Source organism: Crassostrea angulata, chromosome 8, assembly GCF_025612915.1.
Source record: "Crassostrea angulata isolate pt1a10 chromosome 8, ASM2561291v2, whole genome shotgun sequence".
NCBI lineage: Eukaryota > Metazoa > Mollusca > Bivalvia > Ostreida > Ostreidae > Magallana > Magallana angulata.
In genome coordinates, this window is record NC_069118.1 from 48,877,555 (window position 1) to 48,898,765 (window position 21,211).

Genomic DNA, 21,211 nt, shown 5'->3' on the forward strand with positions numbered 1-21,211 from the left:
GTTCTTATATAATCACCAACAGAAGTTTACAAACCATAATTTAGCAGCAAATTACATTTCGAGCATAAATTTTCGACATGAAAATTGCAGCTCATATTTCTTTTTAGCCTCTATTTAACCCCCCCCCCCCAAAAAAAAGGAGGTAAAAATCAGTAATTAAGTTCATGGAATATGAAAATAGATTTGAAATTGAATAAATTATAACTGCATACCAAAGGTGAACTATATAATGGTGGCATTTTATTTAAATCAGAGAAAAAAGGCATGAACGCCCATCCCACCCCGCTGTTCTTTGTAATTTATACGTACATTCATAAATGTTATAGGACTTTGATGGGCATTTTTTTCAATGCCCAGTCTAACAAATGTTCTATCTCTACGATTTCCTTGACATTAAACATGTACGTGCATTCCTTAGAAACTCCAGAACGTGTGATGCATGCAGGTGCCCGCAAGTCATTCTAAATATACCCACCAACATCTTGCATATCTCTGTAACCAGTTGATGTTCGAAATCCCACACATCGTATACTTTTCCTGCCTGGCTCTATATAAATGTGTTTTTAATGGGGAGTTTTAAATTGTACGTGTATCTGATATACGTGTGTTTTTTATAGATGTTTTAAAAATACGTGTTTTCTTTCAATTAGGTGTGAAATACTTTTGTTTATGAGAGGAATTTTGTATGTGTTTGGGTAAGTATTTCACAAGTTCATAAAAAAAATCATTGAATATATAAACTGTGTATTTTATAAATACAGGTGTAAAAAAAAAATTGAAAAGTTTAAGATTAAGGATCGATATGCATAGCTTGCCTGCATGGTCAATCAGTCACGTATGAATTAATCTGGTTTCTAGTTCAGTTTAAAATTGCCCCTAGCACGACCCCGATATGATACAAAAAATGATTGATGTGATATATGATGTGTTTTATGAAACAGAAATTTGAATAATAAATCTAACGTTATATATTCTGAATCACCTTCCGGTGGAACCGGCATCTGGGCATTGTTGATCGAGAGCATTATTTCATATTCTGTAATTTGTGATATAAGAACTGAACTTTTTTTCAAGTTATTAAAGAATTAGTGACACCACTCTCAAGATGCAGAGAAATGTGGATAAGCATGGACATCAGAAGCCCCGGAGACCTATGGTAAGATTGTGCACAGAGAGAGAGAGAGAGAGAGAGAGAGAGAGAGAGAGAGAGAGAGAGAGAGATATTTGGACATCTTGGAAGATATAAATGGATAATTTTTTTTTTTTTTCAATATAAGATAAATGTGCTAAAGCTTTGTTAAGAGGATACGGTGGTCTGAGAGAGAGAGAGAGAGAGAGAGAGAGAGAGAGAGAGAGAGAGAGAGAGAGAGAGAGAGAGAGAGAGAGAGAGAGAGAGAGAGAGAGAGAGACAGACAGACAGACAGACAGACAGGGGACATGGGTAGGTTTATGAAGTTAATTACTTACTTGTATTTTATGGATACATAGGTCCGCGATTCTTTTCAGGACACCCTTTACCTCGTGAATATGCATGCAACTTGATTTTAAAAAGATCAATCAACACAGAAAAAATGATTAATTCGGTTGTACATTACGTGTTTAACGGTTTTGAACAACATACAAGATAATCTGCATGTAATGTAAATTAAAATTACTTTTATAATACTAGTATATGCTGAAAATATAATAATATTTATTTTTCTTATAACGTTACTTAATCTTAATTTTATCCAACGAGGAATTAAATATTAAAATCAAAATTTGATTAAATCTCTCTCTCTCTCTCTCTCTCTCTCTCTCTCTCTCTCTCTCTCTCTGCTACTCAACAATGTTTTTCTAAATGCCACTGCCAAAAACACAGGCAATTATACATGTACCCTCATTTTGAAAGTTTGGGGGGGGGGGGGGACTCTTACCTAAATCTTGACAAGCAAATAAAAATGATAAGATAAATCCTGATAGCAAAGTACCTAAAACTTCTATTGAATGTTACTTTGTCGGATTTATTAAAGTAATGCTCCCTGAAATTAAAACGGGAGAGGACAATTCTTCAACATTCGATATATTCTCTATAGGCTATACATGAATACATGTAACACGTTACAAATTAAAAAAATATATTTTGATGCGAGTCCATCTATACCACCCCTTCCCACCGCTGCTACGAAATCATACTGTATTGTGTATTCAGTAATGACAGGGGCGTAGATATACTAAGTACACGTATATACGTCCCTGGTAATGATGACTTGATAATTCAATTGCCGGAAATCTTTGTGCCTTCTTTTACGGTTCAGGATTTCATGACAATAATATCTATTTATAAATTTTTCCGTCACTTCCGATTATTGCTAAAGCGACACACAGACAGAGCAAAAGTAGTTTACACTTCGCTGTCTTCAAGATTATCCCAGTTTGTACGTGGGTCACACAAGTTTTGTCACAATTGATTCTCATTTTTCGAAGATGATGGGAGATTTTCAGACCCGAAACCTCCAGCCGAAGAAGAACCCGATTAGTGATGATTATCGCATTACGGGGAGTGTATTGGGTTTGGGTATCAATGGGAAAGTTGTGGAATGTTTCAGCAAGACGACCAATAGGAAATGTGCTCTGAAGGTAAACATCGATAAGGGATATATCTGAATTGTTTGGGTTTTATTTTATCACGCTTTTTCCTTACTAGAAATGTTCCTTTTTTGAAAAAGGTGATCTTATTATTTTTTTACTGTATTTGGAACAATTCGTCAAATATGACAATAATTTTACCCTTCCTCAATCACTTTGTACCATCTCTGGGTTAATATTTTTGTTAATTTTACAACGAATATTTAGTACGGGAGTGACATCCTGTTCACTCCCGGTAATTTAAAAAAGTTGACATTTCTTTCAATGTGAATATGATCATTATATTTTTTTTATCATAATCATAAATAATTGCATCATGATAATTGATTTCAGCTTTGGAATTTGAAAACAAAACTATTCATGCTCTCTTCTTCTGATTATTTTTTTCCCAATTTATTTGATTATTGGGTTTACTAAAATGATTTGTTTCATGAATTAGATTCAGATATGTCAAGACATCACAACTAGCAACTTCATATCCAAATATAGTTCAAGGAATTAGAGTCATGTCATACATTGTTGTCATTTGTGTGTTACACTCTCTTATATAAGATGTAGTCATGTAGATCTTATATCATGTGTACTTCAGTGTTAAAAAGAATCATTGCAGTGTGCAATTTTACCATGATAATGATTTATAACATACATGTAAGTTTGTGACGAAGAAGTTCATAGTCGAGAAAGAAAGTATGTGATTTATATTTTTTTCGGTCACATCTCAAATCTATAAATTGCTGAGAAACAAGGAAGGGTCTTTATTTAAACTTTGAAGTATATATATCTTGAAAGCATGTTTATAAAAAAAGGAATATTATATAGTGAAAAATAGGGAAGTCCTTTTTCAAGTTTTGATCATCTAGGGCACATAATGTTTGACATTGTTTCATATAGTGCTATATCTCATCTGTCTGCACAAATTAAAAGTTTATAATTGACTGTATACATGGTATATTCCCTACTTTTTTGGTGATGAAAAAAAGGAGGTCACTGGGCTAGTAACATATTTATTTTTACCCTTCGAAGTGATGGGGCCCTACATTTGTAATGTGATACATGTATGTTTTTGATTCTGGTTCCCAATTACCACATTCCCGCCGATTTACCATGAGTATTTGATAAAGCCTGTTTGTAAATATTATACCTACAACAGCACTGACAAAAAATGTACCGGTATTCAGGAAAGCTCTTCAGAATTCCATCCGAGACACCTTGCCTCTCTTATTTGAGATATCATTAGTTTGTTTGTCTTTAGTGATTTTGACACAGTCATTGGTTTAAATTGCATAGACTTAATGTCTTAATGTTTACTTTGATAAATAGCAAATTAATTTAGATTTCTAATTCAGAAACATTTTTACTTGGAAACTTAAAAACAAATGTGAAGAAATTAAAAGAGCATAGACACTTGAGTAAGTCTGTAAAATGCCAAATGTAGCACTACTTGACATACATCGGTCACATTAAAATTGCAGAATCATTGAATTTGTCTTAAGAACTTTGGGAACCAGATTTATTGATGTGTCACTTTGTAAAAATCATCCTAATAAATTATTCAATGAAACAACTATTACAGGTTTTGAGGGACATCCCCAAAGCACGGCGAGAGGTTGATCTACACTGGAGAGCGTCAGGATGTCGACACATCGTCGCCATATTGGATGTGTACGAGAACGTCTACAGCGGTCAAAAGTGTCTCCTGGTTGTAATGGAATGGTCAGTTCTTTTTGTGAGCTGTGACTTTATTCATTTAGAACCATTTTAACAAGAGCTTGGACTTTGGGTAGTTGAGTCAAACGGCAATGTGACGTAGGCCTGTCTATTTCATTGTAGGCCTCTCAGGCATGGCTCTTTGAAATCAACATGATTTGTCTGGCTTTTAAGCAAATAGTACGCAATCGGTGTATATTTCACTTGAAACCAGCGTCATTTTAACTTGTTTTGACGCAAGAAATAGATTGTTACATCCTACTGAAAGTCCAAGGTCTTGTTGAAATGGTTCTATTATTTCAAGAACAAATTAATTTCATAAAGAATGTGAAATTGAAGTGATCCAGTTAAACTTGCACATTCATCCATTGAAGTGTTAATGCTCACTGATTGCTATTCAGTGTCGTTTTATACTAATGGCTATCGTTAGATCCGCTCCACTGTTATTCAAAGTAATCAATTTCATAATTGGTTAATACTAGCCAGAATATATGTGCTACAATATAGATCGAGTAATTAGTTTGTATTTATATAAATTTATTTGAAATATGAGGAAGATATGTTTATAATAATGAAAAACATGTATGGTTTTTCTGAATTCAAAGTAAGAGTGTAATTACTGAATGCAAACTGATGTATATGTATTTAAATGATATGAATACTCTTTAAGGCTTTTGAAGAAGTTTATTAATATAATTTTACATTAGGTAATTGTTGATTTTTAGAAAAGGTTCTAAAGGCCTTAAAGGGAGTTTGATAATAGGTCTGGAGTGATAAATGTTAATTGGATGAATATGATATAGTGTGTTCTGTCCACCTCAGAGATTGAATTATCAGAAGCCATTGCTTAAATTTTTCAGCATGGAAGGGGGTGAGCTGTTCAACAGAATTCAAGAGCGAGCAGATTCTGCGTTCACAGAAAGAGGTATGTACTAGCTGTTCTGATCACTTGCAGGCCTTTGTCATCAGGAGATATAAATTTTACTGTATACCAAGGACCAACCTAGGGGGCGACTTGGGAGAAATAGTCGATTTTGATCGATAACTTCGCCAGAATTTCCTCTGAAAGAGAAGTTAAAGTCGTCCTGTATTATGAGTTCACAATCGTGTAAATTAATCCCAAAGGCAATAAAATGATAATTAACTAATTCTAAAGACGTTTTTATAAATTATGCAATATTTGTATTCGTAAATTTTTCTTAATTTATTTAAGTGTTATTAAACATTGTGTCCGTGTCAAATATCAAGATCATGGCAGACATTTCGCTGTGTAAAATTCTTGTTGAGATGTTTTTGTCTCTTGGCTCTATCTCATACTACACACACAGAGTGCTTGTTGGAAACAGGATGTTCAAAGTTTCAAAGTCGGAGATTAAAGTTCATCAAAGTTCTCTCGGTTCTTTTCATCCTTTTGTTCTTTATCAAAGCGGGACCCTTTGAGACGGTCCCCATCTCAGTGATGTCTAGTTTGTTCCCCTTCATACAAATTAAGTGCTTTACTGTAATTGTGTAATACAGTTTAATGCAAAAAGATCAACAGACAGAATCGTTTGATATATGTTTAATATTTTAAAAAAAATCTATATACTGGTATAATTATACTTGACGTAATAATCTATCAAGTTGCACTAAAGAAAAGCAGGTTATATCAAAAGATGGGTTTGTACAGTCACTGCCTATCAGGATATCCATATTTAATTTCTAACTGTGAAATACCTATTGACAGTCTTATTTAACTTCTTTATTTAATATGGTATATATGTGCTAATTGATTCTTTCATACACTTATTTCCTTCTAATATATAGTAAAGATATGACTATATTAGGCCATCAATGAATTAATAAGCAGGTAATACCTTTAACATACAGAGGAGGACAGACATATGTCAAAGTTTGTATTTCCTGATTTTTGTAGCCTTGATTCTCATAAATGTAGAGGGTTTTCATCTCTTTATTGCGATTGGAAGTACCATATATAACCATTTTGAACACTGAACTAGGAAAAAACCAACAGTATAGTTACATATATGTACATGCAATCACTGTGAACTCAAAAACAATTTCTTTAATTTTATTTTCAATTTAATCATGTTTATGGATCAACTCAATATTAAAATCCACAAAAATCAGGGGTTGAAATATTCCAGGAAAACTCACTAGCCCAGGGGCTACTAGTCAGTAAAAAATTACTAGCCCAAAGTTCAAATCAGCTAGCCCAACCATTTTAAGATGCAAAATAAAAATACATGTATAACACAATTACTGCTGTTTATTTCATTTTGAAATGAATTCTTCTCAGAGAACACATTTTATGTTCAAACTTTTTTCATATCATAATACAGTTCTGAGTTCTGATTTGCTAGCCTGATGGACTATCAGTTGGTAAAAATGAGCATGCCCGAGTTTTAAACTGACTAGCCCCGGGCATCAGGCTACCATATATTTCAACCCCTGAAAATAGGTAGTCAATGAATATTGATAACACCACGCTGTAGAATCCTGATTCAGTCCAGTGTTTCTGTTTTGTAGAGGCAGCATCAGTAATCACAGATATTGCCAAAGCCATCCACTATCTTCACTCTGTCAACATAGCCCACAGAGACTTGAAGGTACAGTGTAGGAAATCGGTTCTATTGTTATAATTAAAGAACTGAAACTCAGGGAAAAAATTAGATTAAAAGTATTGATTAAAGGAAATGTAGTATGGCATTATTTTCTGATATATAAGTTAGTTATGTATAGCAGATCATGCATTTGTTTTAAGTTGGTGTAAATGAAAGATTTCATGTAAAGTCATGCAAATTTTCAAAACACTTTTGATTAATTAAGTTTTAAGTTTAACTGAGAGTGCTTTATCAAGTGGAAACCACTCTGAGAGATAAAATGTACATTTGATTTTTTATAGTCCAAAGTGACATATATATTTGTATGTATGTGCATGTATTTGAAACTACACAATGTTAAAAAAAAATAATACTGCATATATTGATTTATAGCGACAACTTTTTTCTTCACATTCTTGTGATTTATAGCGACAACTTTTTTCTTCACATTCTTGTGTCCTTTTTTTTAGCCGGAGAATCTTCTGTATACAAAGAAAGGCCCAGATGGGGTCCTGAAACTGACAGACTTTGGGTTCGCCAAAGAGATCCACACGATAAAAAGTCTACAGACGCCCTGTTATACCCCATACTATGTGGGTAAGTCATTGATTGATTAACCAGAACTACATCCTTATGAAATTAGCAGTGGGCTAGAATACAGGGCACAGCTTTCCACAGGGGGGGGGGGGGGGGGGAGCAGGGGATCAGAATATACCCTTTCCACAGTAAATGTGATTCTGCTGTTTAGTTGGGCAAATTGGTGAATTTTGATGTTAAGAAATACAGCAATTGTTTAATCTGATGGCTTGAAGGTCAACAAATTACCATCAGATTTACCTGTAATTTAAAAAAAGAATTATTTGTCAATGTTTAGTGATATACTATTATTTAATGAAGCGAATTTCATATTTGTAACTGTAAAATTTGGTTGCTTTCTTATATCTCCATACAGAGGTCTTCTATTTAAGGAGATATATTATGTGGTCAAAAAATGGTGACGAATATCCAGTCCTCTCAAGTATCTACCCACTCAATCTTTGCCAAAGGTTATCAATTTTAAAAATGAGTTTTTGCAAAAGAGCAGTACTGCAATTACAATGAAAGGGATCTGTTGGCTGCATTAAATATCATAATTGACAAAATTAACAAATGATAATAATTCTAAAAAAGCCTTTTCAATTGACTAATTTACCTCTTCAATTCAAAATTATTGATAGCCCTGTTTAGTTGGGGATAGACTTAGGAAAAATGAATAAAGTTACTATGGCAGGCATTTCCAGGTTTTATTTTTAAAAAGTGGACTTTGGTCAAGTGAAATGAGGAAGCATTTTAGAATAATTGAACTTAGGTAATGGAATGTCACATGCTAAATCCCAATAAAGATGAGATGGAAAGTTTATGTGCATGCAGTTCAAAAAATATTTTTCAATAAATTTAATATTATGTCATGTATCAAATATAAGGAATTGCAATAGAGTATTACTGCTGCAAGGAAGAAATGTGTTTCTTTAGTGTTAATATTTGTACATGTACTAATATTGTTTTATTTTATACTTTCTGTTTTCTGTTCATTGTTGAATTAGTGTAAAGGTGCAGTTCTATAGTAATATGATTACCTCATAGTTCATTGAAATTTTTAATTGAAAAGAATTACATGGTTGTGGATAAGATTGATAGAAACTTACTTGGTTATGATGTTTGGCAGATTCATTACAACGTCCTGAATGACTATGCAGATTATATTTCTAAGTAAAAACCTATACGCTATACACCCAGTAAAAATCAAATTTATTTTTAATCGGGTTTTCCAACGGAAAAAATCTGGTAATTTAAAATGGTGAAAATGGCGGGCCGGCGAGCGGGCGGCTGCCAAAAGGGTATTCCCTCATTGAACGGATAATCCTCCTACAGTTCTGAAGATAGGAAGTTGTTCTTTTGCAGATCAATTGTACATATATCAGAGGTGTGCATATTGCTAGGATTTTGATTTCTAATAATTTATGAAAAAAATACCAGCTTTTGAACTTTGTCATATTTTGGCTAAATATTGCATATAGGGTACCCTCATTTTATGGATAACTCCTACAGTTTTCAAGATACGAAGTTGTTTTTTTTGAAGATCAATTGTACATATATCAGAGGTGTGCATATTGCTAGGATTTTGATTTCTGATAATTTATGAAAAAAATACCAGCTTTTGAACTTAGTCATTTTTTGGCAAAATATTGCATATAGGGTACTCCATTTCACTGGATACAGTAGGTAGTGTTTATCAATTCAGGGTTGACATGGATTATGGATACAGTTCACATTGACAGCTTTTCACTTGTTATACCATTCATTAACAGCGCTTCAAGTTTCTTATTCTTCCTCTCAGTCCTACTGTCATTTCATCCCAATTTGCATTTAGCTCAAATTTTATGACCTTGACCCTCTCTATGACCTTGACTTTAAAAATCCTAGTTTTGGCATTTAGCACTGCTTCTAAAACTTTGTTTTGTTTTGTTTTTTAATAAAATTTTGTTTTTCACCAAACCTTACTTTTACTATGTGACACAACATAATTGTGAACAAATTGTGTTATAATGATGCTGTTTATATTCTTGATGTTTATTAATTTCAGCACCTGAGGTTCTGGGTCCAGAGAAGTACGACAGATCCTGTGATATGTGGTCGCTAGGTGTTATAATGTATATATTGTAAGTACAGCAGCCATATCATTATATAAATAGTGCCTGTTTGCGAGGGTAACAGTTGAAATTGACACCCCCGAGAAAACCATTGTCAACATTTGCAAAGTGGAGATTGACAATGGTTTTTGAGGGGCATCAATTTTAACTGTTACCCTGCCCAACAGGCATTATTTATTTTATTATTAAACTTCTAGCTGGATGTCTTAATTTTAAAGAAAACACTTTACTGCTTTTATTTCTACTTATTATTCACATTATTTCAAACATGTAACTAACTTCTTTAAGAATGATGTGAATTGTACAGCGAACCATACACACATAAGTTATGCACATGTAATAATTCATTGTGTTACCCGTTGCCAAGTGTGTTGCTAATTCTGAAGGTAATAGAATAGATTATAAACTGCATCTAAACCGATCAGAGTTTTGTGTTTAACATGAAAGTATTTAAAGTTTATTATATCATATACCAATATATAATTGCAGCACATGTACTAATATTCTTATCAGACAATTTGTTTCTTTCTTTAGATCAGATGATAAATGTTCCCATAAAATCTTTTTTTGTTACCCTGTTTAAAGTACATGTATCTCAGTGGAAAAGTTTTGTGTTGTATAAATAGCATACAATATTTGGGGGAAATTGATTTTCCTGCAAGCTAGTAGAGATTTGAATAGCATATGTCTAAATGTATCTATTTAAATACACATGTTAATTATGTGCATGACCTTTAGTGATGCACTTGATTTAGTTGACACTGCCTCCCATCAAAAATGCTAAATAGAATACGCAGCAAAGTGTAAATACAATACAAAATCAACTATCTTTGTTCAAACAGTTAGCATGCAGTTCTTTTTTATTCCTTCAACTGAGAAATTTCAAAATTGCTACACTCAAGTTAATACTGTATACAGAGGAATATTCACCCCCGTTTTATTTTTGCTTCTTTCGCCTTCGCTGTCAGCAGGCGCATTTCAGACTGGGTGAATTCCAATATCTTAAATTATCTCTCTTTAAACACACCTTTATCTGGGCGAATTAAAGACGGGGCAAAATCGTTTGTAAGTGAAGAAGAATGAAAATAACATGAGGCAAAAATAACCCTGTATACAGTAAGTGGTACTTACCGGAACATTGATTTTTAATCCATTTCAACAAAAGTGTATGTTTGACTGAGTATTTAATTTTCATGGCAGGTTATGTGGATACCCACCATTCTATAGTAATCACGGGGCAGCTATTTCACCGGGAATGAAGAAACGAATTAGGAATGGACAATACGAGTTCCCCAATCCAGAGTGGAGCAAAGTATCAAAAGATGGTAAAGTTCTCTAGCTTGCACTTTGACTCAATAGTACAGTTGAAATAGATTTGGATTTGGAAGGACAGTGTCAGTTCAGGAAATTCAGTTTCTTGAGCATTGCCACACTGTACAAATGACTGGACTAATTTTTGAAAAGGGGGGATAACTTGTGCATTTTTTACCTCATTTAACGAATGATAGTCATACAATTACAATATATTGACAAAATAAAGGTAAAAACTCATACAATAGCCATCAGCAAATCTGATTGCCATATGTTTGGCCTGAGAAAATTAAACTTCCCAAGTTTATTTTTTATGCTTTATCAAATGATGCCATCATGGGTTCGTTTTAAGGGAAAGGGAAAAATGCTTGGATTTTCTTTTAGTTAAATTTTCTGTAGTCTCTGTGAGTGAAAAAAAAAACAAAACAATATTGCAGATTGCTAAAATGTTTGAAAATGAAAATAAATTCAGTCTGATTTTTTTTATAATTTTGATATTTTTTACAGCAAAAGATTTAATTAGAGGACTACTTAAAACTGTGCCAGAGGAAAGGTTGTCTATAGAAGATGTAATGAGAAACAAATGGGTTGCGGTAAGTCATTTGTTTTACTTTTAAATAATATGAGCTTATTTACCAAGCTTTCTGCATTTTTGATATTTAAAGTTTATCTTATGTTTAGTTACTTTAATACAAAAAGTTGTTTAAATGAAACAATGATAATTTTCTTTCCTAAAGGACAACATAATCATTTCCATGATATGACATTATTTTTAATGAATGTTTTCGATTCTGAATAAATTGTCAAATACTGTGAACAACAATCTAAGGTAGTGAATAGAAATACATATAATATCGTATGTATTGAATATACATGTATATTGCATCTACATGAACATGTGTGCATAATTTCAGATAGTTGTTTATACGAATCATTTTATTTTTACAGGAAATGTGTATTCTTAATTTCAGATAATTGTTTATGTACATGTACATGAAACATTATGTTTTTACAGGACATGTGTATTAGTTGTTTTAATCTCGAATCATTTGATTTTACAGGACAACACAATCGTTCCCGCGACACCTCTGTTTTCTGCAAAAATTTTACAAGAAGATAAAGACATGTGGCTTGATGTCCAGGTAATTATTTTGGCTGCATTAATGTCTGCTGTCTTATCCTACTCTTACCTCTTTGTAAAAGACTTTCATTTGTATGTCTACCTGTTCTTTTGATTTCAAGTCAAATGCTAGATGTACATTGTCAAATACTTTATCCTGTGGGAATTATCCTATCCTTGTGAAGTATTGTTTTGTATGACAAACATAACTCTATGAATTTGATCACTCCAAGGAAATAAAATATAATTAGAGTTGTTTGGATGAATTCAAAGAAATTAAAAAATCTATGTGGAGGTGTTGTTAAGATGAATTCTATAATGTGGAATCCATTCAAAAACAGAACTTATTTTAAAAAGTGGAAAAGAATTAACTCTGATTTCTTATTTAATAGTCATAAATGATTAAATAACATAAATTTGTGTAAAAGTTAAACCCCAAAGTGAAGTCTGAAAAGAAGTTCATAGTTTGACTCTTTATATACTTGTTGTTTAGGAGGAAATGACAAACGCACTGGCGACCATGCGAGTGGACTACGAACAGTGTCAAATCAAGAATCTAGAGGACTCGGATAACCCAATACTGAAAAAACGCAGGCAGCAAAAACAGGAAGGGGACCAGCCCATGGAATTCAAATCATAGATCAGCAGCAAATCAAATCAACTCATCTGACTGGTTAATAATCAAGTTGAATCATGTGACTATAAATAGATCCAGGAGACATTCCATTCATACCCTCTATACATGTGTTTTACTCAATGTTGTTTATACCGATGCATTTCACAATTTGGCCCAAGTTCTGGTGGCTATTTATTTTTTACCGGTTGATTTTTGTGCGACATTCATTTGGATTTTTTTCCTGCCACCTTTCTTGATCGTTCTACTCTTTCAATAAATCTAACAGCAGGGTTTGTTGCATTAAACATCTTGCATTTAAAACTTTTGCACAGAAGAATTTTTTATCAGAGTATTGAATATCAGGTAAAAGTTACAAATTTTCTGTTTTCTTATGCTCATTTTGTGAACCGGTACCTAAGAACAATCAACAGGAGAAACAAAAAGATTTTAGTCTTCTCTGATATCAATTAAATGTGCATGTATTTATCAATGTTTATAGACAAGTTTTATTTTTTTGTCCAATAGCAACTTTCTTGATTTTTATGAAATTTTATTTTTGCAGCAGGCTTTAACAGCCTGAGACATGAAGTACCATGTATATGTGTGTTATATTTCTTAGTGTCAGCCATTGATCATTAAGTTTTACTGAACTCAGTTCTAATGAATGTTATAAACATTTTCCCTCTATCTTCCCCGCTTCTGTTTAGGAGAAACAATGTTGGTTTATACATGTATATTTTGTGAATTTTATACAGGAATTAAATTCCAACAACTTTTCAACATACATGTTCCAAAGTCAATCTAACTGGTATTAATTAAAAGAAATTAACATTAAATTATTGTAGCTTTCAACTTTTTTTTTCTCAGTGATAATATTGAAACTGTAAAAACAAGAGTTTACTTAATAAGCATATACTTTTATTATAACAATTTGTGAATCATATCGATGTTAAGTTTTCCATATTAATTTTGTGAATGTGTGATAAACATAGAATGAACAGTGTGCATTCTGTATTGAAGAGTATGTATTCATATACAATATACATTATAGAGAAGAATTGACGTGTAGTGGACTTTTTCTTGACGACATTTCTGACATTTTTTTTATGTAGCTTTTTTGATCATCAAATCATGCGAGGATTCTATGTACACTTTGTATATTTTTTTTTTTTATCCATTGTGTTGTGTTGTATATTATTCGTATTTTCATTATAAGTTGGTTAATACAATCCCTATGAAGTTTATTCTTTAATTTTAAACAGTTGACGTATGTAGGTGGGGGGGGGGGGGGGGGGGGGGACTTGTTAGAAATGTTTCATGTACCGATACATGTATTTGTCCTATGAAGCGTCATCCACTTTTATAAATGTAAATGGCGATAAAAAAAAAATTTCCGAACTCAAACTTTGTGTACACTGTATTGTGTGATATTTAGTATTGTGTACAAGTTACAAATATGAAGTATATTTTGTTGAATATAAACACTGACGATTTTTGTTTAATAGTGCTTCTATCTGATAATTTCACAAGTGCCTTCCCTACTTCAAAACTGGAAAAGAGTTAAAAACCATGGAATTTATTTAAATGTACATGTGCATGAATTTCATGCAAAATTAAATCTTAGATTTTGTTCTCTATCATTAAGACTGTATACAATGAAACTGAAATAAAATACTGATTGAAATTACTAGTATCATGTATTTTATGTAATTTTTTTAAAGGGAGAAGAGAACAAAAAAATATTTTCAAAGTGAAGTACTTTATACATTAAAGTGTAAAATTATTAATAAAATTATATATGATAACCCAAGAAAAGTTAATTGAGATTTAAACAGTTTGTTTCCAATTAGATTTTACAATTACTGGTTCTTAGTATCTTATTTCATGTAAATATTAGACAAATTGTTAATTAATGGATATGAAAAGACCTGTATGTTAAACTATGCACATGTTTAGAACATCAGGTAGCCATCTATTAAGATTTTATTTTAAAGTTTAGCAACTTTTTATTTTCGGTTTGTAGTTGATATGATAATTTTATGTGCTTCTTTTGTAAACATATCACAATTTTGCGCAGTGTGAATCATATATAAACAGGTACATATGTACATGTATTTCACTCAATCGAAGAGTACTGGTTCTGATTAACAAACCAATATTTGTACATAGAGCTGAAGTTTTGTATCATGATGAACAAGATTTTTTTTTTTGTCTTGTCTCAATGAAGTCTAGCTCTGAACAAAGAATTTACTAGATTTTATATCACATGCAATCAGCTGTACATGTTGCAAGCCCCAAAAAATGTTTTCAACACAAATTAAAATTAACTTCCAAAGAATTTTTTTATTGTTTGAATGAAATTTCTACAATAATTATAAATTAAGAACTTTGTAACTGTGTTTTTTTTATTTGCATGAATTCAAATTTGTTCTGTACCCTTGTCAAACATTTGTTGATGTTGAATGTTATGTATCAGTTTTCATTCTTTTTTTCAGTCACTTCATTTCACTTATCATATCACTCACAAATAAATGACGTGTACAAATGATTATAATGTAGAGATATAAAATTTAAAAAAAAAAAAATTTTTGTTGGAAAAATACCTGGCAATGAGCGTTATGAATATACAAATGTAGTAAGATCAATTTCAGGTCTAGACTTGGTTGTCAGAAAGTGCAGTTGTTTATTTGTTCTTAAACATGAAATGGATTAAAATTGGTTATCTTGTGTGTATTTATGTGTATTGCAATAAAAACATCCACTGAAAACCCAAATTTTTCAACCATGTTTAAAAAGGTGTACATTGAATACTCTGTCTTAACAGAATTTAAACATTGTGTTTTAGTGTATGTGTTTATTGCAATACAAAGAAATAAATTTAGATAACGAATTTTAATTATTTTTTTTTTGGAAACAAATGATAAGCAACTGCACTTTCTGACAACCCAGCCTATACAAGATCAATTTCAGAACCTTTGATACTATGAATGTATAACTGTTCAACTGGTCCAAATGTTGGCCCATGTTGTTTAGCAAGTGAAATGATTACATGTTTTTTTCATTTCGTTTTCAATGATGCAGGTAAAAACTTCAATTTGTAGAATTCATTAACAAGGAAATTGTTTCTGTAATCCTGAAATTATATTTTTTTTGTTTCTTGAAGTCAATGTTACATCTTTGTTATTTTTTGAATTTTGTTTCTTGTAGAGAATCACATCTGTTGGAGAATGTTGATTACATTGCTGTAAATTATGAGTTCTTTCTTTTGAAAAAAAAAATACCGAGACGAAAATAAAATTACCTATAATTTACAGAAATTTTATTTTTTTATTCTGTGGATGAAATATGCACATTGTTCATACAGGCCTATATACACATGAACTAAAATGCAGTGGATGCCTAATGGTTTAAAGAAATTTTTCCCATTTTAGGAATAAAGAATTATACACTTCACTTTTTATTGGCCGATGGCTACTTTAGATATATTTGCTCAAAACACAGAAAACAGAAGGTGAACAAACTTTGTTCAGTAAACTTAATTAAAAACAAAACAAACAACAATTTTTTCCTCTTTTATCATGAAAAGTTTGTGTAACATGCTGCAACAGATAATATACATGTACATATATGTGTTCAATAGTTTAAATAAAAAATTCATGTTTACATTACTAGTCTTAGAAAGTTCAGAAAAATAGGTGAAATACACCAGTAAGTGTTACTTTAAACATTTCGTCTACGACAAGTCTAATATGATAATTATGTAAATATCTAAGTGACAGCCAGAGTATCACTTATTTCAAAACAACAAAACAAGATAATTACATGTACATGCACAAGGAAAGAGTAAAAAATTATCCTGGCCTACTTAATAATCTTCAGAATCTTTCTTGCAGCTCTATGATATTTAATTTATTGTGGACAACTTTCTAACATTCAATTATTCATCACTACCATCATTTTATCAGTAGTTATCAATTCCGCCTGGCATAAGTTGAAAAAAAAAGACGATGGGCCACATCACTCACATGAACAAAAGTTCTTGTATCATTCTCTTTTGAAATGTTTAGATATGAAACTTTTTAAAAGTTTTAGGAACTCTCTGACATTTCAAGATAACAGTTCAGCATTTTTAATTCAAAATGTCATCAACTATTTTTAATAAGAGAAATAAACACAAGTAAATTTCAATACATATACATATGTATATGGAGATATTGAAAAGGTTGATTTCAATAAATTGTGCAATTCCTGTAGAATAAATAGATGCTTTACAAAGCAACCAAATCAAAAATTACCACTAAAAATTGACTATCAGACAAGTACTAATTAAAAGAGTAGAAGTGATATACCAATGATATGTCAAAGTTTATTGTAAGTCCCAACTGCTATTTTGTCATGCATTTTAAACTTTGAGGAGGCTTGATGGTCAACAAATTACCCACAAGTCTGCCTTAAGCTTTTTTTAAAACTATTATTCAGTGAGGAAAAAATCTAAATATTTTAGTTTTACAATGTGAACATTTTCCTATATCTTTATACACAGCTTTTTGTTTAGAGAAGGTAAATATAGCCTAAACATGGCCATGACCATCAAGCCCTCTTAGTGTAACTAAAATTGTAGATATCTTGATTTTTTTAATATGGCTCCTGGTGAATTTGAGATTACGAGATTTTGCTGTATCTGTACTCGCATGATTAAGAAACAGATGAGTATAAGAGAGAGTACGTTGTATGTCAGATTGACAGACACATAGTACTAAAGTGAAATTAAGAGGTTTTTCTCTTAAAAATCAATATTGACATGCATATAATTATGAGGAATATACAAAAGCCTTTGAAAAAAAATGAGAAATCAACATAAAGCCCCAATTTTTAAAAGATTCTCATACACAACTACATTCTGTTGCATTGACATGGCATTGGTCAATTTTGGTCATTTTGAATAAGGGGAACTACTCAATAAAAGGGGCTTATTTTTTTTCTTTTTTGAAAAAAGCAATTAAAAAATAAATGCATGCCTGTTTGAACCAAACCTAAACATAATTTTTTCTATTAAGGGCTTAATGATATTTTACTGTACTTAGTATGCCATATTCAGGCATACGTTTAAAAATATGTTTTTTTTTTAAACAAACAATCATCTTCTTGTTTTAGCATTTACATGCATGGTTTGCCAGTGCCATATCATGGTTGGAATAAAAGTGCCAAGCTTCTGTACCACCAGTTTACATTATGTTTATATACCACACAATTCAAAGAAATTTAAATATTGATAGGATCATATTACTGAAATCATTCAGTGCACTGCCAGTCTGATTAAAATTTTGCAAATCTTCCAACTGCACCTCAAATCTGATGGTCACACCCATTAGAATTTAGAAACTACAAGGTTTCATGCCTTTGTGTAGAAAAAATGATTAACCAAATGCATCATATACAGATTATGAGATAGAGAGCGAAAATTTTAATTCTTCAAAAAAATATCTTTAAACTTAAAAAACCTCAGAATTTAACAAATTTCTTTTGATGCTGTGTTGAATATTGAAAAGTAATTGTCTCTATTGATTGCCTTTGATTTGCATAATCATCATGCATAAAATATGTACCGTAGTAATAGGAACATACTTATTATTACAGTATATACAATAACTTCAATATATAAATTTAACTCCATACCAAGTTTTTTTTTATCTAGAGGTCGATCTTTTCCCCAAAAAATGATAATAGTGAGAGCAACATTGTTACATCTATTCATATAATTACAATATAAGTTACATAATAAGACATATTTACAATGACCTTTTCCTTCACACTCTGTATATGTACATAAATAATATGCAGATCAAATGAAAATTGTTTCCCAATTCCTTCATTCTCAGCACTGTTTTAATCAAGTTTCCGATGATAAATTATAAAGAACACACAAAACTTGGCCATTCTTCATCACCTCAGAAACAGGAGATAGAAGGCCATTAATATACAAGTCAGAGCCACAGGCATATGGAGTCGAGTCCCAATCACAGATGCTACAAAAACAAAACAGGGACGGGGTCAAATATCAAAATTATAAAATGTATGTTACTGTTGAAAGTTCTCTGTTGAACACTTACTTAAAGGAATGTTTCAAACAAGTATTTTCACCTTTGATTACATTTGAATCAAAATTTCTAATGAAAAATTCAGACCTCTTAATAATTGAAAATAATGTTAATATACTTCAAAATTCAAGTGGCTAGTTTTGGGGTTTTGTCTCAACATGGATAGTGTGTATGTACTGATATTTGCTATAGACTAGAAAACAAGGTTTGAAGTATAATATGGGTAGTGCCCCTAACCTATGATTCCTCAATACCATGCTCACCTTTGTAAAATACACCAAAAAATCCCTTTTTCTCAGATAAAAACCACTGTTTGAGTCGTGGAACTCTTCTCATATATGCACATGTGCATATCACCAACAGACTAAAAACGATGATCCCCTCAAAAGAATATGCTGCAAGATAAAAATATATAAAGTTTTCAGGGTAAAGCAATGTAAAGGGCATGGCAAACTTTACTGTATCATATATATTCTTAAAAGTGATCCCCTCAAAAATACAAACTAAAAAAAGATGAAAAAAAAAAATTTTTCAAGGTAAAGACATAGCCTACAATGCTATATAATGATGCATAACTGCATAAAATGATATAGGATCGCTCCAACTAATTTCATCTGCATTTTTTTTAAATTACGGATCCTTACGCATATAAGCAATGTTACTGTTTAACATAATAATAACCACTTGCAATCTAAATATTGTTTATTCGTCCATGGTTGTATATAGGGTATATCAAAAGGAAAATAATTAAAGTTGAGTTTTTGTTTGTACATCTGGACCAGAAACGAAAGTTTCTTAAAAATACTGAATAGGAAGCAAAAGTTTGATCCTTAATTGTGTGTACGGGGACTTATTTCTGAAATTTCTTACCGTTCGTCATTATGTTCGATTGTTTATCGTTTATCAATCAATCATTCGAAGGGACTAAATCAGATCACAAAAAATAAACAAGGATAGAACAACTTCAACAAGTTCTACCGTGGCATTTTTTAAAGCGGAAGTGATGTTTGATCACTAAATTAAAAGTTTATACGTTTGTGTCAATTCCGGAAAGAATTGAGAGAGAGAGAGAGAGAGAGAGAGAGAGAGAGAGAGAGAGAGAGAGAGAGAGAGAGAGAGAGAGAGAGAGAGAGTTGCATAAGTTATAAAGAAAATTGGACTCACAGACCATATTACGATATAATCCTTATCTCAACAAAAATGTTTTCCCTAGCTGGAGCGCTTTCTTGGGTGTGATTCATGCCTGTTTGGCCATTTCATTGCAAATATTTGAATTATTTTAATTTTACCCGGCCCTATGAATCAACAAAGGAACTTTTTGTTTATAAATAATTTCCTTCTCCCTTTGAATCTTTTTTCAAAATTATCTACTATAAAAAAACATGTAGCTGAGACTTGAAGCTAATTATCAATACATGTACATAAAGCATGCAGAGACATATACCATGTATGTAACATGCATAAAGAGAGTATAACCCAAAGTGCATAAATATGTCGGATCCAAAGCTTGCTACATGTATATCTTACACAATTTTGATTTACAAGCATCTGCCATTCGTTATCTATTATTACTTCCAAAAAAAGACACAAAAAAACAAACTGTTTTCCTAATGCACGTGACTGCATGTGCATGTATTTTTTTTAAGAAAAAGAGTTATAACGTTTTTTTGCCTGTGTTTAAAATGTTTTAAACGAAAACATTTTACCCGTTTTTATTTGCATTTTCCACTGTGTCGATCTGAGATAACACTATACGAATTGATTTTGTAACGTATAGTCCAATACATTTCAGCATTAATGATCTTAATTTAATATTTAATCGTGAAATTATTGAAAACTATATAAATATAAGTAATTAATAAAAAGGACTCATTCTTTGAATATTATAAGGTGATCAAATACGGCCTGGCATGTCCAATTCTGTCATAAAGCCCTTCGAAATTCTTGTGTACCCCCCCCCCCCCCCTTGCAGGTTTTAATTTAAAGAACTGTAGATTTGTAAAAAAAAATATATACCAGCAATTGAAAGAAACAATGAATATATGGAGGATGGGGGAATAAGATGGCACAAATGCCCGTTCGGTTTAGTTGTAAAATACAATTTTGAATTTATTTATTTTTTTTTTCAATTATAAAACTATTCAAATATATTATTATACAATTTTACAAAAGCACAATTTCTAAATATATTAAGTTTTTAATACTTTTAACAAAAGATAAGAAAAAAATTGCTTGAATTTTTTGTGGTATAAACCCCTTAACATCAAAACCCTAGATATATAAGGTTAGCTTAAGTCAGGTACTCTAACCACTAAGCCATTTCAGACACAACAAAGTAGCCTGTTAAAATATTATGTGTGACTTTGACCACGAATTTACGGACTTGTATTAATTTTTCAAAACGTTCATTTGTTGGGATACAAAATAATAATTTTGAT

The 21,211-nt window shown here is 31.5% G+C and overlaps 2 protein-coding genes across 2 annotated transcripts; one reads left to right on the forward strand and one right to left on the reverse strand.

Annotated features, from left to right (window-relative positions):
* Positions 1 to 621: 621 nt before the first annotated feature.
* On the forward strand, positions 622 to 15,992 carry LOC128158690 (MAP kinase-activated protein kinase 2-like). The gene is made up of 12 exons (XM_052821633.1): positions 622 to 695; positions 1,075 to 1,156; positions 2,467 to 2,619; positions 4,202 to 4,341; positions 5,196 to 5,260; positions 6,865 to 6,944; positions 7,409 to 7,535; positions 9,562 to 9,637; positions 10,829 to 10,953; positions 11,447 to 11,532; positions 12,001 to 12,081; positions 12,553 to 15,992. Exons 2-12 carry the CDS (start codon positions 1,106 to 1,108, stop codon positions 12,697 to 12,699), a joined length of 1,131 nt encoding a protein of 376 aa, XP_052677593.1. The 5' UTR covers positions 622 to 695; positions 1,075 to 1,105; the 3' UTR covers positions 12,700 to 15,992.
* A 2,410-nt stretch (positions 15,993 to 18,402) lies between these two features.
* Positions 18,403 to 19,772, reverse strand: LOC128158698 (protein kish-B-like). The gene is made up of 3 exons (XM_052821641.1): positions 19,644 to 19,772; positions 19,037 to 19,168; positions 18,403 to 18,701 (listed from the first exon to the last, which is right to left on the reverse strand). Exons 1-3 carry the CDS (start codon positions 19,651 to 19,653, stop codon positions 18,619 to 18,621), a joined length of 225 nt encoding a protein of 74 aa, XP_052677601.1. The 5' UTR covers positions 19,654 to 19,772; the 3' UTR covers positions 18,403 to 18,618.
* Positions 19,773 to 21,211: the final 1,439 nt, after the last annotated feature.

Bases quoted from the DNA above. Each gene is read 5' to 3' on its own strand.
- LOC128158698 (XM_052821641.1), bottom strand. The intron at 18,702-19,036 runs GTGAGCATGGTA...TTGTTTTTGTAG, and splicing joins TTTTGGTGTATTTTACAAAG to CATCTGTGATTGGGACTCGA.
- LOC128158690 (XM_052821633.1), top strand. From the start codon at position 1,106: ATGCAGAGAAATGTGGATAAGCATGGACATCAGAAGCCCCGGAGACCT. The intron at 4,342-5,195 runs GTCAGTTCTTTT...TAAATTTTTCAG, and splicing joins CTCCTGGTTGTAATGGAATG to CATGGAAGGGGGTGAGCTGT. The intron at 7,536-9,561 runs GTAAGTCATTGA...TATTAATTTCAG, and splicing joins TTATACCCCATACTATGTGG to CACCTGAGGTTCTGGGTCCA.